This window comes from Mus pahari, chromosome 15 (genome assembly GCF_900095145.1).
Source record: "Mus pahari chromosome 15, PAHARI_EIJ_v1.1, whole genome shotgun sequence".
NCBI classification, from domain to species: Eukaryota; Metazoa; Chordata; class Mammalia; order Rodentia; family Muridae; genus Mus; species Mus pahari.
Genome location: NC_034604.1, coordinates 6,711,492 through 6,728,943, shown reverse-complemented (window position 1 = coordinate 6,728,943; position 17,452 = coordinate 6,711,492). Strand labels below are relative to the sequence as shown.

The 17,452-nt window shown below is 37.0% G+C and overlaps 1 protein-coding gene across 2 annotated transcripts in view; it reads left to right on the top strand.

Moving 5' to 3' along the window:
• Esco1 (establishment of sister chromatid cohesion N-acetyltransferase 1) overlaps positions 1–16,828 on the top strand; it is a 47,042-nt gene extending 30,214 nt beyond the window's left edge. The window contains exons 7-12 of one of the 2 annotated variants that reach the window (XR_002381069.2): positions 182–313; positions 4,994–5,115; positions 5,665–5,754; positions 8,390–8,533; positions 10,899–11,086; positions 15,541–16,828. Coding sequence is in view for 1 of the 2 variants with exons in the window: in XM_021214860.1 (XP_021070519.1) it covers positions 182–313; positions 5,665–5,754; positions 8,390–8,533; positions 10,899–11,086; positions 15,541–15,688 (702 nt within the window). In the remaining variant the exon portion in view is untranslated. The remainder of the gene's footprint in view (positions 1–181; positions 314–4,993; positions 5,116–5,664; positions 5,755–8,389; positions 8,534–10,898; positions 11,087–15,540) is intronic. The other variant, XM_021214860.1, reaches the window with a different exon arrangement.
• Positions 16,829–17,452: the final 624 nt, after the last annotated feature.

Sequence of the window (17,452 nt, the reverse complement as noted above, 5' to 3'; positions counted from 1 at the left end):
TTGGTGGCTGATGATGGGATGGATTCCTGGATGGGGCAGTCTCTGGATAGTCCATCCTTTCATCTTATGTGCCATAAATTTAAATGTTGCTCATAAATTAAGTAGTTCTCACTTTATGGTCATCGTTTTGAAGGCTATATTTCTTTGGTGAGGAAGAAAACTTTTTGTTTTTTATAAATAGGATGCAGGACACAAACGATTTGGAGCAGTGTCCTGTAATATCTGTGGAATGCTCTATACAGCTTCAAATCCAGAAGATGAAACCCAGCACCTGCTTTTCCACAACCAGTTTATAAGTGCTGTAAAGTATGTGGTAAGTAGACTTTGTGAACTAAAGCATATATGGCAGGAGATTAGGTCAGGTTCCTTCATTCGTTTCTGTTTTCATTATGTATATTGGTGTTTCCCCTACATGTATATTTATGCTCTCTGTGTGCGTGGTGTTCATGGTGGTCAGAAGAGAGTCAGATTCCCCTGGATATTGATGGGCTGCTGTGTGGGTGCTGGGAACTGAACCTGAGTCCTCTGCAAGAGTAACCAGTGTTCTTAACCTTGGAGCCATCTCTCCAGCCCTAGGTCATGTTCTTAATGAACTAAATTGCCAAATTTAAGTCACTGAAATTCTTTTGTTTTTAGAGAAAAAGTACACATAGGTAATGGTTTCCTTTAAAACAAAACCAAATATAAAAACCAAGGAATTTATCCTCCCAGGTTGATACTGTGCAATTTTAAACTTAGGTTATTTAGCTTGTTTGTAGTTCTTAAAATTCTTTTGACCTAATTACTATGGAATGAATCTATAGTAAATATTCTTGTGGCTTAGTACAGCTTATATTTGAGGATTGATAGTATATATTTTATCAAATAGGTGATTTGAGGAGTCTGCTGTTAATAGAATTAATCTTTATGAAGTCAAAAACAATTCTAGCACACTTTTAAAAATGTCAAAGTAAATATGGTTAGTGTAAAATGTATTTTGGTACAAGATAAATTTTCTCATAAATGTATCTAAGCATAATAGGTTGGTTCAATATTTGCTTCTGAAAAGAGCAAATGTGTTAGCAATTTTGAGCCACTTTAGATATATAATTGCTATTTATCTGTAACTGAAATGGAATCTTTTATTCTTCACATTACCTTCTATACTGTACACTGACTTCCAGGATGTCTGAACTGAGCCTCATTTCATCAGGTACTAGATACTGGGTCACGTAAAGGTCTTGATAGCCTCATCTAGATTCATGTACTTGGCTTTAGTGGAATGGTTTTTGCTCGTTGCTTCATGGTTGAATGGTTGATCATTTGCCCAGTGTTACTCCTACCCAGGCTAGGTGAGCTCTTCTGGTTCCCTACTTGACTTATCCTTTGTATTTCCTATTTCATATGTATTTCTACATACACTCCTTTCTACAGCTTCACTAAATAAATATAATGTGTGTAGATATAGACTATAACTTGGTGATTTATTCTTTGCAATTTAGGCTTTTCTAATTTGGCTGTTAATGTTATTTTTTGTTTGTTTTTGTTTTTTTGAGACAGGGTTTCTTTGTGTAGCCCTGGCTGTCCTGGAACTCACTTTGTAGACCAGGCTGGCCTTGAACTCAGAAATCTGCCTGCCTCTGCCTCCCGAGTGCTGGGATTAAAGGCGTGCGCCACCATGCCTAGCGGGTGTTAATATTCTTTTTTCTTTTAAAAGATGTATTTATTTATTATATGTAAGTACACTGTAGCTGTCTTCAGACACTCCAGACGAGGGAGTCAGATCTTGTTAAGGATGGTTGTGAGCCACCATGTAGTTGCTGGGATTTGAACTCTGCACCTTTGGAAGAGCAGTCGGGCGCTCTTACCCGCTGAGCCATCTCACCAGCCCGGGTGTTAATATTCTTACATCTTACATTCTTATATCTGGAAAACAAAGTGGTGCTGTTAGAAAACAAACCATAGAGTGAATCTGATACAAGTCCTTTGAATTCAATTTAAATTGTTTAATTCTTATGTTCATTTAGGGTTTTTGTTTTGTTTTGTTTTTGGTTTTAGTTTTTTGATATAGGGTTTCTGTGTAGCCCTGGCTGGCATGGAACTCATTGTGTAGACCAGGCAGGCCTCACTCAGAGATCTGCTTTCCTCTGCCTCCCTAGTGCTATGATTAAAGCTGCTTAATGCCTGGCATTGATGAATTTTTATAGTTGTATTGGGGTATCTATCACTCAGTGTTTTTTTTTTTTTTTTTATCAGATTAAAAAAAAAACCTAGCTGGGTGTGGTGGCGCACACCTTTAATCCCAGCACTTGGGAGGCAGAGGCAGGTGGATTTCTGAGTTTGAGGCCAGCCAGGGTGAGTTCCAGGTCAGCTACACAGAGAGACCCTGTCTCAAAAAAACAAAAAACAAAACAAAACAACAACAATAAAAAAACCCTAATTTCTGCTCTCTATATATTTAAGCAATTTGGACAAGGGAAAATGTAATCATTAGTTGTTAGAAATCCACACTAAGCTGGAAGCTGGTGGCACACACCTTTAATCTACCACTCAGGAGGTAGACACAGGCGGATCTCTGTGGCAGCTGAGTGAATTCTAGGACAGTCAGAACTATATAGTGAAAAACTGTCCAAAAAAGCAAAACAACAACAACATACAAACTCGGGGTGAAGTTCCATATGAAACATTTAGTTAGCATGTTATTAGCTCTAGTTTCAAACCTCAGCATAGATACATGAGGGTTTTCATGAGAAATATAAAATGTGGCTGATATGTTAGCGTAAGCTTTTAATGCTAACACTTGGGAGCCAGAGACAGGCAGATCTATGAGTTTGAGACCAGCTTGGTCTACATAACAAGACATTGTTTCAAAACAAAAACCAAAAGTAAATATAAAATGTTGTATAGCAGCCAAATGGCTAGATTATGAAAATGTAGGTTTTGGAAAATACTTCCAGGTAGCAGAAAGTTATATGTAATATGCTTACAGCTGAGAGGGAGAGGTATAAATGCACTACACTAGAATGATGTATTTGCAAACATTGTGTGGTTATTTGGGTGGATTTCTCTAAATATACGTCCTTCATCTCTGTTTCATTTTCAACCAGTAGACAAATTTCGACTCTTAAAAATTCTCTAAAAGAGTCAAGTTATTAGTGATACTGGCAAAGTATTCACTGCACTTGAGTTACATAAGTGTTTTGAGTTAACATGATTGTTTTATCTTTGTGCATGGTTGTAGTTATTGTCATACTTTGGGAACATTGTGTTGACTAGTTGAGTGTACGTTGGTCTTCTTTGTACTAGTAAGAAGAGAACGGATGGCTGTTCTGTGCTATTTGTCTGGTGACAGCCACTTTCTAGATTGTTTAGAATAAGAAACAGATCTAGAGTTGTAGTAGTTTCCCCAAAGCTAACAAACTACTATATTTGTTAGTTCCCAAGAATCCAAACTTGGGGCTGGAGAGATTTCTCAATGGTTAGGAACACTTGTTCTTTCAGAGGAACCCACATGGTAGCTCACAACACCCATCAGCTCCCTTTCTGGGGTATAACATACTCTTCTGACCTCTTAGGGCCGCAGGCGCTCACATGGCATGAGTACAAAACACTTACACACATGAAGTAAATATAAATATTTAAAACAAAAATGTAAGCTTTTACTATGGAAGTTTCCACTGAGTTATACCCTTATGAGGATCAATGAAGTCTAAATAATAGTAATTTTGTCTTTCACAGTTCTTTGTTAAATACAAAGGCTTATTTTGGTACATGACAAAACAATTATATTTAAAATAAAAATTATCTAATTGTGATGGTTTCCATAGACAAACATGTATATTTCTAATTATTTCACAAGATAAATTTGTACTAAAATGTCATTAAAACAAAATAATCTATCTGTGGTATGTAATGTAATTATACCAGTTTTACTATTTTTAAAGGCAATTAACAGGAAGATTAATCTATTTAACTATCTTGAGGCAATTCAATCCAGGAAGTATGTATAGTTTGAAATTACTTAAATCTGCAGTTCTTTATTGAATTTATGGTTTGATTTCTTCCTCCTGTACTCTATGGTTTGATTTAAAGAACAAAAACAGTAACTTCCCTTTCACATCATAGACATTGAATTGGTTTCAAAAGTTTTCCAAGAAGTAATGTTAATGTAAATTCCTTTTTAAAGGAAGTGTTATCTTTTATGCCTTTAAAATTTGTTTAGTTATATTCAAATATGTGTGTGATTCTGATTGAACTTTTTATTATTCTGATTCCTTTAAACAATTTAGATTATTTCTTTGACTTTATATGTATTAATGTTTTGTTTGTATGTGTGTATGTGTATGATGTACCTGCCTGTTGGATCTCCAGGAACTGAGAGGTTGCAAATGGTTGTGAGCTACCATGTGGGTACTGGGAATCGAACCTGGGTCCTCTGCAAGAGTACCAAGTACTCTTAAGTGCTGAGCCATCTCTCCAGCCTGACTTCTTAATCTTGAGATAATTTTCCCATCCCTAGTTCATTTTAGTCACTTCAATTTTACTTTTCCTTGAATACTTATTTTTTAAGCAGATTTTGAATTTTCAATATTTAGTTCTATGATCTTATTGATGCTGACCTTTGTTAGTAGAAATTTTTGTCTCTAAGATCCTGCTCCTATTCCATCAAAACAAAAAACAAAAACAAAACAAAAAGATAACTTAGAAAACCAGTTTCTATGCTTTCAGTCTTGCCATAGTATATCAAAAAATTAGCTGTTCTTTTCTTTATCGAGCTTTTATATTTTTAGAGGTGATGCTAGAAAAGAATTTTTCCCTGAATAGAATTACAAATTGCTTTTTAAAAGGCCTCTTTCCATAGCATTGCTTGGGTAAGACTAATGGAACAACTAGTTATAGCTCACTCCTTCTGTAACCATTTTGAACTTAAAGTTCCTAGTTTTAAGCTCTGGTTCAGTCCCATCTTACTAGATTTAAGTGGTTTTTGTTTTGTTTTGTTTTGTTTTTCATGCAGGTTCTGCTCATTAATCACCACGAGTGTGGATCTGAAGAAGAGTTTATTACCTCTCTTTTTTTGAGTATGTCTAACTTCAGATACACACAACGTAGCCTCCTTCCCTATTAGATTCTTAGAAGGTAGTTATATTTTTTTATAGTCTCCTTCTTGTGGCTTTGACAGTTGTGAACATTAAGAGTAAAAGCTGTTCCTTTCATAGTGGGCTACTGCATGCAAATCAGTTCACCTGAAACCTTCTGGAGGTCTTTGGCATGCCAGACATAAATATATGAGTGTTTATTTGTGGAGGTAACCATGTTCCAACAAAATCTGAGAGCTAAATTCTTTGACCCAGAATCTGTGAGAGTTACCCTTTCTCTTCTGGGAATCACTGACTTTAAGGGGCTTGGATTTTTGCTTTGTGTGTGTGTGTGTGATTTTCAAAATTTGCTAAGATGGGAAATGATAAATTAGAAATTTTGTGGTATGGCATATTGTGAACCAGAACTAGAAATTAGCTTGTTCAATCTGTTATAAGTCTAACAGAACATAATTATCATGCCTTGTTAGATAAGTATTAATGAACCTATATTTTTCATGTTAGTAACTTTTAGACAAGTGAATGCAGTTTTTGTCTTGTACTTGAATGAACAAAGTATGATACATAAAATCCATTCTTTTATATTTAGGGCTGGAAAAAAGAAAGAATTCTTGCTGAATATCCTGATGGTAGAATAATAATGGTTCTTCCTGAAGACCCAAAGTATGCCCTGAAAAAGGTAACTTTTCAGTAAAATTTCATACAGAAAACTTGGACTATGTCTAAGAGGATAATACATTGCATGTTTTGCACATTAAATGCCAATTCTTAAAACAGTAAATGAGTATTTAAAGAAGGTAATCTACCCACAGAAAAATGAATACAATTAATTTGAAATGAATTGAAAAATTATGCCAAACCTTACTACATGTAAAATATATGAAGTAGTTTGAATATTTCCTGTGAACAATGTGAGTGATTACATGGAAGGCATAATTACGTCTTTAGTAGTTCATAGAATTTACTTTATTGAGAAATGAATTAGATAATACAGCATGTCACTATTTTGTCTTACAGAATATTTTGAAAAGGGTCATGGCATAAACTAATGTGCAAGCCTCTTGAGTTTAATCACCACTAATGAAAAAAGAAAAAAACCATAAATTACATTTACAAATAATATACTTACTATGTCTTTCTTGTCTTCTAGATTTTTTTTTTTCATGGAAGATTCTTAATGTGGATATGAGTTTAGTTATTTATCTAAAAACCTAGTTACACTCTAGTATGTGTCTAAAATGTCTAGAACCACAAGGGAAATAAAAAAGTTGGACATCTTTAAATTTAGAACCATGTCAACTGAAAAGGATACTAAGAAAACACCTATAGCCGGGCGTGGTGGCACACGCCTTTAATTCCAGCAGTCGGGAGGCAGAGGCAGGCGGATTTCTTGAGTTCAGGGCCAGCCTGGTCTACAAAGTGAGTTCCAGGACAGCCAGGGCTATACAGAGAAACCCTGTCTCGAAAAACAATAAAACAAAATACAAAAAACACCCATTATTTGAAAATATAGTTAACACTTTAATTGATATAAGAAATATATAACAGGAGCCGGGCCTGGTGGCGCAGGCCTTTAATCCCAGCACTCGGGAGGCAGAGGCAGGCGGATTTCTGAGTTCGAGGCCAGCCTGGTCTACCAAGTGAGTTCCAGGACAGCCAGAGCTATACAGAGAAACCCTGTCTCGAAAAACCAAAAAAAAAAAAAAAAAAAAAAAAAAAAGAAATATATAACAAATATATACAGATTGTCTCAGTAACTGTTAATTTCTTTAAGCTTTTTAGGGAAAGCCTACAATTGATTGTATTACTAGTTAGTAACCCATAATAGGCTTAAAATTAAAATAGAAGGAATTTTGAGCAATCTATCTCTAGGAACCAATCAAGGATACTCTTACAAGATATCAGAGATTATGAGTGGGTGTAGTTTCATCACTGAGAAATGGATGCACTTTGTTGTGTGTGGAACAGAAACAAGAGTATGGGACAACCCAGAGGTTATTTGTTTTTTAGGTTTAGTCATGGGAATGGTCATTAGATGGAACATTTGCAACTTGTGTGTCCCCATTCTGTCCCCCTTCCCCCTCAAGATGGGTGTCACTATGCAGCCTGGTTGGCCTAGAATTTGCTGTTTAGACCAGGCTGGTCTTAGACTAACAGAAATCTGCCTGCCTCCACCTTACAGATATTGGGATTAAAGAGATGGGCCGCCATCCTGGCAATTTATGTTCTTTTTACTGGAGAATTCGTGTGCAGGCCCCTGTAGAGTTGTGATTTTTATTTTTATTTATTTATTTTTTTAGTGCCTATAAGAGCTTGAGCTTGGAAGAAGCAGTTTGATGCTATGTTAATGTTGAAGGTTCAAACCTGTTCCCCATGGTTTTCTAGATGTTTAATGTTAGACATAAGATTATATCACATTTGAATTTGTTTCTTCCATATACAAAATGAAGAACTATAATATTCAAAGGATATTGGATTAAAATGGGTTCAGTTCTTGATATGTGTCATTTTCAGCTGCTTGCTAAATAGAAAACATGAATTTCTTTCCTGTGTTCCATTAATTTTACTGTTGAGAGTTTTTTTGTTTTTTTTTTTTGATTTTTCGAGACAGGGTTTCTCTGTATAGCTCTGGCTGTCCTGGAACTCACTCTGTAGACCAGGCTGGCCTCGAACTTAGAAATCCGCCTGCCTCTGCCTCCCAAGTGCTGGGATCAAAGGCATGCGCCACCATGCCCAGCTACTGTTGAGAGTTCTAACTAAGGCTTGGAAAGGAAAGTGGCTTGCCAGCTAAGATGTTCTGACCATTGCAGACACTTGGTGTTCCTACTAAGGGGGCTTAATGTTCTTATCTGTTTAGTGCTAATGCTCTCATTATAACCATTCTGTTTTCTAGACTGCTAGGTTTGACAGAACCCTCTACCCCCCCCCTTTTTTTTTTCTTTTGCCAAGTTACTTCTAGTGTTAAAAATCAGTACATATACCTAAAATAGTTCTTCAAGCTGGGTATGGTGGTACACGCCATGATTTAACACTTAGGAACTTAAGGCAGAAGAATTGCCACTAGTTCAAGGCCAGCCTAGGCTACATATTGAACACCAGGCCAGCAAGGAGGGTACATAACAAGATAACAAGATTCTGTCTCTAAAACTAAAAACACCTAAGACAAAAAGCTCTTGAGAGAGTATATGTGTGTGTGTGTGTGTGTGTGTGTGTGTGTGTGTGTGTGTGTGTGTATTCAGCTTATTGAGTAGTTTTTACCTGTATACAATTTTTTATACAACTGTTTAAACTAAGTATTTTTCTTTTCTTGTCAGGTCGATGAAATTAGAGAGATGGTTGACAATGATCTGGGTTTCCAACAGGCTCCATTGATGTGCTATTCCAGAACTAAGACACTTCTCTTTATTTCTAATGACAAAAAAGTAGTTGGTTGCCTAATTGCAGAACATATCCAGTGGGTAAGTGACTTCTAAAGAGTGCTCATACGTAGTGTGATATCTAAATTAACTTATTATTACTATGTGATCTTAAATAGTATCCTAATAAATCTATCTATATTTTAGATAAGGGTATAAATTTAAGAATTATATATAATACTGCACTATAGTAGAATTGTGTCTTGTGTAGGAATTAATTTTTCTGGTTTTTTTTTTTTTTTTTTTTTTTTTTTTGAGACACAGTTTCACTATGTAATACAGCTTGGTTTATAATTCACTATGTAGCTCAGGCTTTCCTCAAACTTGGAATTCTCCTGAGTCCTGGGACTATAGGTATATACCACCACACAAAGGTGGGAGTTAGTCCATCCATCCATCCGTCCTTCCTTCCTTTTTCCCCCTCTTCCTCTCCCCCCTCTTCCTCCCCCCACCCTCTCTTTTTGAGATAGGGTCTCAATATGTATGTAGCCTTAGCTGTCCAGAACTCACCGTGTAGCCCAGGCTGGCCTTAGACTCATAGAGATCCTCCTGTCTTCGCCTCCCTAGTGCTGAGAGTAAAAGTATGCATTACCACGCTGTCTTAGTTAGGGTTTCCATTGCTGTAAAGAGATGCCATGACCAAGGCAACTCTTGTCAGGACAACATTTAATTGGGGCTGGCTTACAGGTTCAGAGGGTCAGTCATTATCATCAAGGCAGGAGCATGGCAGCTTCCAGGCAGGTGTAGGGCAGAAGGAACTGAGAGTTCTATATCTTGTTCCAAAGACAAACAGGACAAGACTGGCTCCCATGTGAGTAGGAAGAAGGTGTCAAAGCCTACCCCTACATCAACACACTTACTCCAACAAGGACACATTTCCTAATAATGCTACTCCCTGGGCCAAACTTATTCAAACTATCACACATGTGTGACTGCTTTTTTAAATACAGTTTATTATAATCCTGCCACACCCATTTGTTTTCATACTTTTACATAGCTGCTTTCATACTATAAAGGCAGATAGAACAGCTGTTGAGGTTCGTGAATAGTTACTGTCTGTGTCTCTGTAGAAAATTTGTCACCCCTGAATAGGTCCATTTTTTTAGTTAAGCTCTTATGTGAGCAGTTGGTTTGTGTTTAGGAGGCAAATTATATAAAAAGCAAATTGCAGTTAGTGATGTGTTCACATAGTGAGTTTTACATAGTTCTGAAGACCAACCTCAGAGAACAGAAGTTTCTGGACCTTTAATCAGTTTCACTTGAGCCAGACCTGAAATCTGTTTTATTTCAGCCAAGTTCTTGCTCATGTATTCAGTTGTACTTTGTTCATAATTAGTGTTGCATTGATATCTTTACCAACTTCATAACTGTTCCTTCATGTATGCCTGTATGTCAGTGCATGCCTGGTGCTCCTCTAAGTCAGAAGAGGGCATAAATCCCTTGGAACTGAAGTCACAGATGGTTGTGAGTGGGTGCTGGGTTCTCTGAAAGAGTAGCTAGTCGGGGCTGGAGAGATAGCTTAAGAGCACTGACTGACTGTTCTTCCGGGCGTCCTGAGTTCAAATCCCAGCAACCACATGGTGGCTCACAGCCATCTGTAATGAGATCTGATGCCCTTTTCTGGTGGGGAAAAAAAAAAAAGCAGCCAATGCTTTTAACTGCTGACCCATTTCTCACCCTCAGCATGTGTCACTCTTAGTTTTTGTTTTCTAATTTAAGTTTTGTGCTTTGTCCTCTTGGAAAACTAGGCATGTTCTTTTTGACAACTCAATTGGCACAAGAATATTTAGTTGTTTTATTGAGACCAGAATATCAAAAAAAGGGCTTTCTTAATTTTCCTTTTCTCTACACTCTTGAGTTTTTCTGTCATGGTGAGCTCAAGAACAATAGGAACAGTCACTATGACTGCTGAGCTCTGAACATGGACTTTTTCAACCTAGAATCCTGATGGTAGAGGAAGACACCATCCATTCCTGTTGCCTTCTCATTTAATGGCAAGATGTTTCCTTGTTTAATGTGCTTAATTATATGGTCAAATTACTAGATAAGTCAGAATGGAAATAGACCCAGATCAGTAGGTGGTCTGGTAGTTTGTTTGTTTGTTTGTTTGTTTTAAACATTTATTTATTTTATGTAAATATACTGTCACTGTCTTCAGACACAGCAGAAGAGGGCACTGGATCCCATTACAGATGGTTGTGAGTCACCATCAGATAGTTGTTGTGGTCAGCAACTCTGGTTGCTGGGAATGAACTCAGGACCTTTAGAAGAGCAGTCAGTGCTCTTAACCACTGAGCCACTGTCCAGCCCAATCTGGTAGTTTTTTAAGCAGTCAGACATAGTTTATGCATCAGATTTACACTAGACAACTGCCACCTTTATCTCTTCCCATTTTTGACATTTATAGGGCTATCGAGTTATAGAAGAGAAACTTCCAGCTATCAGATCAGAAGAAGAAAAAGTCCGATTTGAAAGGCAAAAAGCCTGGTGCTGCTCAACATTGCCAGAGCCTGCAATATGTGGGATCAGTCGGATATGGGTGTTCAGCATGATGCGGCGGAAGAAGATAGCTTCTCGCATGATTGAATGCCTAAGGTAGCTTATGTAATTCTTCAAGTCATTTGCAGGAGTTTACCATTTCAACATAAAGATAGATACTTAGTTGTAACTGTGTAACTTTTATTTGTATTGTAAATTTTGTATAAGTATACTAGGGCAGTACATCCATTTTGTTTAATTTGAAGAGTAAAAAAGTTTGATAATAGATTAGACATTATTAAACCTCTGATTTTACTTATAACTGTAAAATTAGTCCAATATAACAGACATATTTCAACCTATGTTCTATTGGAGATTTTTAAACAGAGAGAAATGTGGATAGTGTTTGGGAAATGAGCTTTCAGAGAAAATTGTCTCTGAAAGAATTTTTGGGCCAGTGACATGGCTCTGCAGGTAAGGTATTGACCGAAAAAGCCTGCTGACCTGAGTTTAATCCCCACATAAAGGTAGGGTGGGACAGCCAACTCCAGAGAGTTGTATGAGCTCCAAATACATACTGTAGCATGAACATTCTCTCTCTGTCTCTGTCTCTTTTACACACACACACAATATGTTTTAAAAGTTTTTTTTTAAAGATTTATTTATTTATTATATGTAAGTACACTGTAGCTGTCCTCAGACACCCCAGATGAGGGAGTCAGATCTCGTTAAGGATGGTTGTGAGCCACCATGTGGTTGCTGGGATTTGTTGCTGGGATTTGAACTCTGCACCTTTGGAAGAGCAGTCGGGTGCTCTTACCCACTGAGCCATCTCACCAGCCCTTAAAAGTTTTTTAAAGTATTTTTATATTCTTTTCTGTCTCATTTTTCTGTTATTTGGATTCAGACTTTTCTTCCAATAAAATCCCTTAGATAAAAGATAAAGTGAAGAAGGTTAAAATTAATATAAGGGATTTGGGGTGCAGAGCAGATAGCTAGATGGTAGAGCATTTGTCCACCAAGTGTCAGGCCTCGGGTTCAATCTGTAGTCCTTAAAAATTGTTTTAGGTCAGTTTGTTTATTTATAGAACATCAGCTGTTTCCCATGGGAATGTGTTTGAAATAATCTATTACTGTTACAGGTGAAAGCCTAAGGATTCAAGGACTGTAGCTCCTTATTATGTATATGTTAATGGATAATAGCTCAGAGCTGTTCTTTACAAAGCCTGAAAACAAGCTAATTAAGTAAAAACAGTCCTAAGGGAGTGAGAGTATTTATTGTCCATCCTTTAAATTTTGCTGCTAGCTGTGTAGGTTGTTCTTGTATTATAATTATTCCAGTGATCGTGAATAAGCTCCCTGTTAAAAACCGTGTCCTTTCACTTAATAGTCCTTCTTACACAGATCTTCCATTTCTAGTGTATCACACTCTGAAAGTGTCACCAGCAGACTTGAGAGTTAAACCTTAAATCATCTATATGCCATTCACAGGGTTTTAATATATTCAGAACATACATAAGTTATCACATCGTCTAATTTTGGAGCATTTCTGCTCCCCACCCTCTCCATCCCCCAAACCAACTCATGCAGTGATTCATTTTCTCACATCTCTAGCTGCTGGCATCCACCAGTCTAATCTCTGTATGAATGTATCTGTCTATTCTGATCGTTTCATATAACATCAGACTTTCAAGCTTTGTCAGTGTGGTGGCATTTACCAGTCTGCTTGCTGGTTTTTGTGTGTTTGTGTGTATGTGTATGTATGTGTGTATGTATGTATGTATGTTTGTTTGTGCATGCACATATCTGTGGCGACAGAGGACAATCTCAGGTGCTATCTCCATCTTGGTTTTTTGAGACAGAATCTCTCACTGGCCTAGAACTCACCAAGAAGGCGAGGCTTGAATAGCCAGTGAATGTCAGGGATCTGCCTGTCTCCACCATGTAGTGCTAGGATCAGAAGAACATGAACCACCACATCTGGCTTCTTAAAATGTGGGTTCTGGTAATTGAACACAGGTCCTTGTCCTTGTACATTACCAACTAAGCTGTCTTCCCAACCCCATTTTAAAAACATTTTTATAAAATGCTTCTTTTTATGATTACCAAATAGTAGAATAAAATTATTCTTTCATCAGCTGTGCATTTGGTTTGTTTTGGTTATTGGCCATCAAAAATAATACTGCTATGACATACACAAGTGTTTGTATGAATATATATTATTTTGAGAGGTGTATACTTAGGTGTACAATTTTGAGGACCTTGTAGTACTAATAAGTTTCATGTTTTGAAGACCTTCCAAACTCTCTTTACAGTGCCTGCACCATTTTTACAGTCGCACCAGCAATATATAAGGGTTCTAAGTCCTACACTTCATCATTTTCAGAACAAAAACCTGTTGAGAGGCAGTGGATGTGTCTCAGTAGGTGAAGTTCTGTGTAAGCATGAGGACCTAAGTTCGGGTTTCCAGCACCTATGTAAAGGCAGGATGTGGTGGCATGTACCTATAATTCAGTGCTGGGGACCAGTGACATACTGATCCCAGGAGCTCTTGGCTACATTTTAGGCAAAACAGCAGGCTCTAGGTTTAGTGAGAGACTAAATCTCAAAAAAATAACATGGAAAGCTAAGCATGGTGGCACATACCTTTGCTACCAGCATTTGGGAAACATAGGCAGCTTAATCTTCTGTTAGTTTAAGGCTAACCTGTTCCACATAGTTAAGTTTCAATTCAACCATAGCTACACAGTGTGAGACCCTGTCATAACAACAGTAAAACTGAGGGTTGGGGCTGGAATGAGGGTTCAAAGGTTAAGAGTACACACACACACACACACACACACACACACCCTGTGTTCTCAAGTCTCTCTGTCTCTGTTTTTTTCTCTGACAGACACACATAAAGAAAAGAACCCATTCAAACTTATGTCAGCTTTTAAATTGGTTTATTTACATTTCTTTGTTGAGTTGCAATTTATTATTATGGATGGCTTGGTATCTGATTTGTAGATATTTTCCACCATTTTGTGTTTGTCTATTTATTTTTTTTGATAATGTGTAAAGGACCACAATAAAGTCCAGGCAGGCCTTAAAGGGCTTTTGTTTGTTTGTCTATCTTACTATGTTTTAAGTATCCCTTTCTGGCCTGGAACTTGCTGTGTGGATCAGGTTGACCTTGAACTCACAGAGATCTGTCTGCCTTACAGATGCTGGGATTAAAGGCCTAACTAAGCCTTTGGCCTCAGCTATGGTCATAAACTTTTGATCCTTTGCCTCACTTTCCAGATGCTAGGATGATAACACCATGCCTGGGTATGCCCTTTGACCACACACACACTTCTTATTTTGACGAGATCTTCATGTTCTTTTGTCTATCTTGTCATATTTTAAAAGCCATTATCTAATACGTGTCCCCAAAGATGTGTGTCTGTCCTTCTAAGAGTTGATAGTTTAGTTTTTACACCAAGGCTTTGGCTCTATTGGTTTTGTGATTGCATGAGAAGTGATAACCACACAGATAAGCTTTGGCATGCAGATGTCCTGCTGTCTCACTGTTCCTTACAGGAGCTATACTCAGCTTCTGAATGGTTGTTAGCCTGGGCATGCCTGCAAAGATTTCCTCTGGACTTGTGGTTTGTTTCATTGTTCTGTGTATCTGTGCTTACATCAGCATTACACATCTGGAAAGTTATAGTTTTATGTGGCATAGTTGGAAATAGTCCTTCAGCTTTGTTCTTTTTTCTTTAAAAAACAACAATTCTTTAGTATCCTTTTTATTTCTTTGTGAAGATCAGCTTGTCGGCTCCTCCAAGGAAGACCGCTATGGGTCAGTGTGTACAGTATCAATTGTATTGAGTCTTCTGCTATTTAAACTTGGGGTGTCTCTCTTTATTAGGTTTTTATTTAGACAATATTTTAGTTTGTAGCTTACAGTTCTTTTGGTAATTATCCTAAACATTGTGTTCAACTTGGTGTTATAGGATTGTTGTTTTCTAGGATCACATTTGGATTGCTAATTTCAAGTATATAGCTCATACAGTTCATCCCTGAATATCGATCTGGATTGTAACCTTTGAAATCAATCATTTACTAAATCTTAATAGGTCTTTTGGTAGTCTTTTGGATTTCCTATATACTAGATGACATCTTCTGCCCGAGAATGAGTTCTCCTGTTCGGTCAGGACACTTATTTCTTTTCCTGTTTATGATGGTTAGAACTGTCAGTGATGCTATTGAAAGGGCAAATACAGATTTACCTTTTTCCTGGTCTCTGAGAAACAGTTCAGTCTTTTACTGCTATACCCGGATTGAGTGAGAAATTATTCATCTCTTAGTTGTTGAGTACTTTATGACAAGATGTTGGGCAAATGTTTTATAATTGTTGCTTTTGTAAAATCTTACTATTTCAAACTGTAATATTTTAGATAAACAGGTATTTTATTTTTTAGAATAATATAGAATTGCTTAATGAATTTGTCTAAATGAATTTGATGGGTTCAGTTTCAATGAACAAAGATTAATTTTTCAATCTTCCCTATTTTCCCCCACCTCTCCTTTTTTTTTTTTAATAGGAGTAACTTTATTTATGGCTCATATTTGAGTAAAGAAGAAATTGCTTTCTCAGATCCCACTCCTGATGGAAAGCTGTTTGCAACACAGTACTGTGGCACTGGTCAGTTTCTGGTTTATAATTTTATCAATGGACAGAATACCACGTGATACAGATCTTACTTATTGTGCCAGAAGACATCTTTTGAAGAGAAAGAATTGGTTGCTGACTTTATCCAGGAACTAGGGCCATTTTTTTTTACAAATGAACTCAGGACTGGCAACAACCATATGGTTGTTCCATTTTCATAAAATTGGAAACAATGCAGTAATAGCTTATTATTGTTTTGTTTTTTTAAAGAAGATATTTTATTATCTTTTACAGAAATTTATGATTGTATTTTATCTATAGTTATTTAGACATGTTTACATGCAGCAGATAATTGTTCATAGTGGACTGAAGATTAATGCAAGGACTATGGTCTCATTGATAAGTATATTTTGAAGTTCTTAATATGGAAATATACCAGTGTAGCTTGGTACTGTATTTTTTTATATTGATCTGCTGATACCAGTTATAGGTTTAAAGATTGTATTTTCAAAATGAAAACCAATGCTTTTGAGTTACTATTCAAAGAGAGTACAGTATTACACACTTAAGAATTTGAAGTTACTAAAGTATACTCTAAGGAGATCCCACAGAAAAGGAGAGCTCCAAGTGAAAGGACTTGTATAATAGCAAGTGTCTCCATTGCTTATGTTTCTGACATGATGGTGGAAAGGGAAGGTCTCTCCCGTGTGGAGCCATAAATGACTAGAGTCACAAAGAACTACAGAATAGTTGTAAACTAAATGTGGACAGCTTGGTATCTGCATTGTTATTCCTCAGAAATACTGCACTGAGTATACGCCCTCGTTACTGGACTTCATCTTGATACTTGTCTGTCCTTCCCTCTACTTTTAAAGGGTTATATGTCGAAAAACTGCTGTGGCCTTTTATGACCTGTATATAATGTAGAATAAAATAATAAAATACTTGATAGCTTTTTCTAAGTGATAAATGTACCTGATACAATGTTATATTGAATGTTTGTACCCTTTCAGGGAGTTTCTTGGGTTTGGAACTGAAATAAGATTAAAACACAGGCTTCTTAAAGGTAGTTCTCCCTAGCTTGCAGATTTTTTCTGAGTATTTTAATATTAATTAAATTTAAAAGAAGCACAACACGAGCGTGAGTGCAGCACCACTGTGGTTTCAGTCAGATTGTCATGGGCTGAAATGATCATATCTCCACTGAAAACCTATTACAGTTTAGGGACTCATTATGATTAGCAGTCAGGTGTACATTTTACCCCTACCCCATGGATTTGTTCTTTATTATTTATGGAGTAGTATTGCACTGTACTCTTCATGGGTAGAATGGTTGGGGGGTATAATTATTTTCATTCTGTCTCAAAAGCAGTGATCCAACTTTTCCCTTCTCTGAAGATTTTACATTTTATTTACTGTGAATATGTGAGTACCCCATGTCTGCCTGGTGCCCTGTCACTGGATTTTCTGGAGGTAGATATACAAGAGGGTTGGGAGCTGCTCCCCATAGGGGTAGGGAACTGAGCTCTGGACTTATGCAAGAAGAGCAAGTACTCTTAATTACTGAGCTCTCTCCAGCCCAGATTTCCTCCTTCCAGCCCCAATCATCCTCATCTTCATCTCCATCACCTCCTCCTCATTATCTTTCTTTTGTTGAGACAGGGCTTCACTGTAGCCCTGGCTGGCTGTGAACTCAAGAGACCTGGTTGCTTTTGCCTCCTGAATGCTGGGATTAAAGGTTTATGCAGCTATTAACTTCTGTTCTTTCTCCTTCCTTCCTTCCTTCCTTCCTTCCTTCCTTCCTTCCTTCCTTCCTTCCTTCCTTCCTTCCTTCCTTCCTTCTC